Source organism: Brassica oleracea, chromosome C4 (assembly GCF_000695525.1).
Source record: "Brassica oleracea var. oleracea cultivar TO1000 chromosome C4, BOL, whole genome shotgun sequence".
Classification (NCBI taxonomy): domain Eukaryota; kingdom Viridiplantae; phylum Streptophyta; class Magnoliopsida; order Brassicales; family Brassicaceae; genus Brassica; species Brassica oleracea.
Genome location: NC_027751.1, coordinates 53,581,736 through 53,586,358, shown reverse-complemented (window position 1 = coordinate 53,586,358; position 4,623 = coordinate 53,581,736). Strand labels below are relative to the sequence as shown.

The following is a 4,623-nucleotide window of genomic DNA, read 5'->3' as shown; positions in this document are numbered from 1 at the left end:
CAAAAAAAAACTAAGGCGTAATTACACTCCATCCTTGACAATTATAAATTGCATGGTGTTCAAGTTGGAGATTAATAGATCTTTCTATTACTTGAAAAGTCAATTATTGACCAACTTTTGATTCACAATTTGAATTTGTATATTCAGGGAGGTTTTCACAATTTATAATTGTCAACCAACGTTACGCCTTTAAAGAAAATTTTCGATTATATATAACTTGTTGGTAAAACAGCACATTACCCATCAACAAAAAGTCAAGAGCTTCACATTATAAACTTTGATAGACTTCAGACCATTGCAAAATAGAATTCGCTTAAAAGACTTCACCTTATGCTGGGAAGTTTCCATGCATGTGAGAATAAATAAGATAAATAATAATAATTCGAATGGAATGATATTTGACAACACGTTTTGGGATCTATATATAACTTTGTCAAACGAATATATATATATATATATATATATATATATATGTTTTGTTGCCAACGAATGGGATTGTTTATTTATTTTTTATATATAGTTGTACCAAAATCAATTATTTGATCAACTAACTATCTTTTTTTTTGACGAAAGGCTTAACTAACTAATCTTGTTGCATTTAATTGGCTGGGTATAGAGCTTTTGTTCTTGGGTTAAGACTTAATTAGACGACAGCCAAGAGATACGAATTTGGATATCTTTGTATACATAAATACATAATGACACATGAAATCAAATCAGTTTGAACAGAATGTATTAGATATTGATATATTTCTATTTTCGCCACCGATATTGATATCTTACTTAGTTCATTGACTACACTTGTATGTGGCCGTAAATTCGTTTCAAAATATTAATTAAAATTTATTAACATGTTATACATTATATATCATTATTTGGATGTAGCCATGTAGGATTTAGGAGTTTTATTTTATTTGATGGCAAACAATGAAAATAATGTCCACTAACTTTGATTTTTAGATTAATATCTTGAATTTTTAATTTGTATCACATAACATTAGTAGAGGGTATCTCTTCCAGTGTTGTCTATGCATATGTGTTTTATAACGCAATTTGTTTTCAACTGGTAAAGATTATGTTTACATCTATAAAATAATTTATTTGTATTTTTATATTGATGAATTTTAACAGTGTAAATAGTTATTTTCTAACTTTGTAATCAGATATATAAAAATAACAAACACAGTAGTAAGAGACAAACTATCACAACAACTATATTTATATCTTTTATTTAGTTTTCGGAGTCGAGTTTAATTGTATTTAGTATAACTATTGCTGGTAAAGTAATTTTTATCATCTTAGTTTCATGGCGTTGAATGTTTATAATTTTTATTTTTGAAAATCATGATTGACATATGTATTAACATTTTTAATTTGAACTTGATCAATAAACGACAAATTACATTTAATTTCGGTTATTAATTTGAATTCCACTTGTATGTTTTGATAAGTGAATATATCCGTTAATAATCATCAACCACTAAATCGTATTTAATATCTGTGAAACTAATATTTTCTCTATTTAAATAAATGAATTTGTTAGTTTTTCCCTCACAAAAATAGATTTTGAATTTGTAAACTTTTTTATTTGTTAATGATGATATATTATAAATTTCATAAATAATTCCCCCTCTGTTTTTAACACTTGATTTTTAAAGATTTTTTTTGGTTCCAAATTGGATGACGTTTTAAAATTTTAATGTAAAATGTATTAACCTTGTATATTGTTTGACCATTTATATAATAAAATCTATTTTTATCGGTTGATTTATGGTTAGGTAAATACTTAATGATGTTTTTATATAGAATATATAAAATATCATCTAATAAATATCCGAGGGAGTAACAATGTATACAATTATTATTGGTCAAGAGTGATGAGACATTATTTTAAATGATGTATTTATAACTAAACATTAAAATTTAAAATGTGTGAAAATTTTAAAGAGTTTATCAATTAAAATGGTGAGAAATATAATTTTCTCGTTTGGTTAAATTATAAATGTAAAACGAAATGAAAGGGAACTAGATTTGGTAGGAAACTGACGGTGACTTATAATAAAACTAAATCATGTCTCAGTTGTCAAGTTTGGTTCCCACCCAACCTTTTTTTAAAGAAAGTCTTAAATCGGCGACGTTATTCTCATACAACGCGTGAAGAAGTCCATGCAATGCCAATAAAAAATGCCATTAATGGAGTTCAACTGTTTGCATAAGTAAGAAAATATAAACGACTTTTGTAATGAAGTATAAGCTCATTTGTATTTTTAACCAGCTAATTTTCATTTATTATATTGTGGTTTTTACTTAAGCAAACCCCACTAGCAGTAGTAGTTGTTCGAATTAAGCGGATAGAGCATGTGCCTTCTTCATATTTCATATTCAAGGTAAGTTTCGAGTTGTGTATTTGACAATAAATATCCGTTTCCGCCGTATTTGCCGGTTACTTGAGAAATGGAGTAATAATGATCACTACTTACTGGCGAAAAAAAAAAATACAAGTATAAAAAGCACTTCTCCTAAGTGTAATAATTGGGTATACGATAAACTCATTATCGGGTTTTTATAAACCAAAAAATATTACAATAAGCGTAAAATGTGCAAGCTGCATCTATATATGTTTATCATCATAATAATTTCTTTTCTTTCTGGGTAAAATGTTTATCACATTTCGAAATGTCGAATATGTTGGATTTTGCACATCAAAGGTAGCATATGTATGACTACTTACAACTATGTTTTAGGTCTCACTAAAAATTTAAAGTCGGAGTAGTTATCTTATCAGTATCGTTTTTTGGAAATTAGTTAGATTTCAACTCTGATATCTGTGATTAATAAATATTTTATCCATTTCATAATGTAAGATGTTTTTTTTTAAAAAAAATGTTGTTTCAAAATATAAGATATTTTAATACATTTAAAATAATTTTATTTTTATTAAAAATTGTTTAACCAATAATATTTAGTAACCAGAGAATAGATTTGTCCTGAATTCTTCAAGGGAGAACACAGAAAGGGTCAGCGTTGAAGAGCTTCATCTTCTTAAGCTTATTTCTAGGAGATGATACTTATGGAGAATGGCTTCACTTACTCCAGCCAAAAAATCAAACTGAAATCCTTCTCTTAATATGTATTGATTGATACCCGAGAAAATGAAGTTCTATGAATGTTCCTGCTCACCCACATATACTCTAGTAAATACCGTATGTGTCTTCGAGCTTTGTTTGATATATGAGCTTTGTGTGAGATTGGAGTATAAACGAACTTGTGTGAACTTAAGCAAGGGGCAGTTTCAGTAGGTTGTAATTTTGATTGGCTGATCTTTACTTTACTATTGAAGGTTTGAGTAAAAGCAGAAAATATTATTGATGTTGCTATGTTATAAAGGCCAGCTTTGTCAACTGCATAGCCACGACCAAAGGTGGTACACAGGTTGATTATGTGACCCGCCAAATCACATACTACGTTGATTACTTTTTTGATTATGTGAAGGAGATTCTCTGGCTATTCATCAACTCTGATTGTAAATCCCTTTTTTGATTCTCAAAGAAAAGAAGCACTAAACTCTTGAAGGATGCAAATTTCGTTCTACATTCATACTTTCAAAAATTTACTGATGAATAGCCGTAAATTTTGGAAATAGTTACAAATTAGTTAACCGCGTGAGTGTCTAATATTTTCATAGTTAAGCGCTTTAAATTTCAATAACCTTTTTTAGCCTGACGGGCATTAGATGAGAGATGATCACCCAAAATATATTGATGAATATATATAATTAATTTTTCAGTATTGAGTATATATATAAATGTGATATAGCGAGTATCAAAGTAAAATCTTGTTGTCTTCTGGTTTGCATCTTATTCTTGCTAGGAAACTAAGGTTTAATTTGAATTATGTATTGTTATTCAAAATGGCAAACATGGCCAGGAATCAAAGAACGAGAATAGATTACAGTAAGAGCGAACAATATATTATATACAAAAACATATTTAAAACCGCGGTCTAATGATCGATTATAATTCTTAGTAAACCGGTTTGGGAGACACTGGGCTAGAGAAATAGAAAGGTTCAAGGGTGTATAGGTCCAAATTGTCGCGGCTAATGAACTTGGAGCTGTCAGAAGAGAGTGTAGCTCCGGTGACACCTTTGTTGACATTTGTTGGAGTCTTACACGTGGAGACCGGAGAGCTCTCAAGCTTCACTTTGCAGCCGTTGATGCTCTTCACCTTGTGGGAGAGTCCGTATGTGATGAAGTAGAAGTATCCTTTCAAGTCCGTTGGGTAGCTCGAGAGTGTAGCCTTAGCCACTAGCCTTCCGTTTGAGTCCACAATAGGACACACAACATTAACCTTGGCCCCTGTCAAGTACATGACATCACCTGTTTGATTTAGAGTTTCAGACTCAATCTACGTATGCAAGAGTAAGCCAAAAGCGAGCTTGGACGGTGATATGGAATATTTTTGCTAAACTTCAGATAAAACAAAATATCACGATTTTTTTTTTTAAAATAGACCTCCAGTTTTCAGTTCTAAATTAATGTGAATTTTAAGTTGCATTGGATAAAAAAACGATTAACAAATTAGTAATTACTCAGCTTCTCCCCCCCCCCCCCAAAAAAAAAAA

At 29.8% G+C, this 4,623-nt stretch overlaps 1 protein-coding gene across 1 annotated transcript in view; it reads right to left on the bottom strand.

Annotated features, from left to right (window-relative positions):
- Positions 1 to 4,022: 4,022 nt before the first annotated feature.
- The window catches only part of LOC106341420 (proline-rich protein 3), a 930-nt gene continuing 329 nt past the window's right edge, over positions 4,023 to 4,623 (bottom strand). Inside the window, exon 2 of the mRNA XM_013780186.1 lies at positions 4,023 to 4,357. Coding sequence (XP_013635640.1) covers positions 4,023 to 4,357 — 335 coding nt within the window. The remainder of the gene's footprint in view (positions 4,358 to 4,623) is intronic.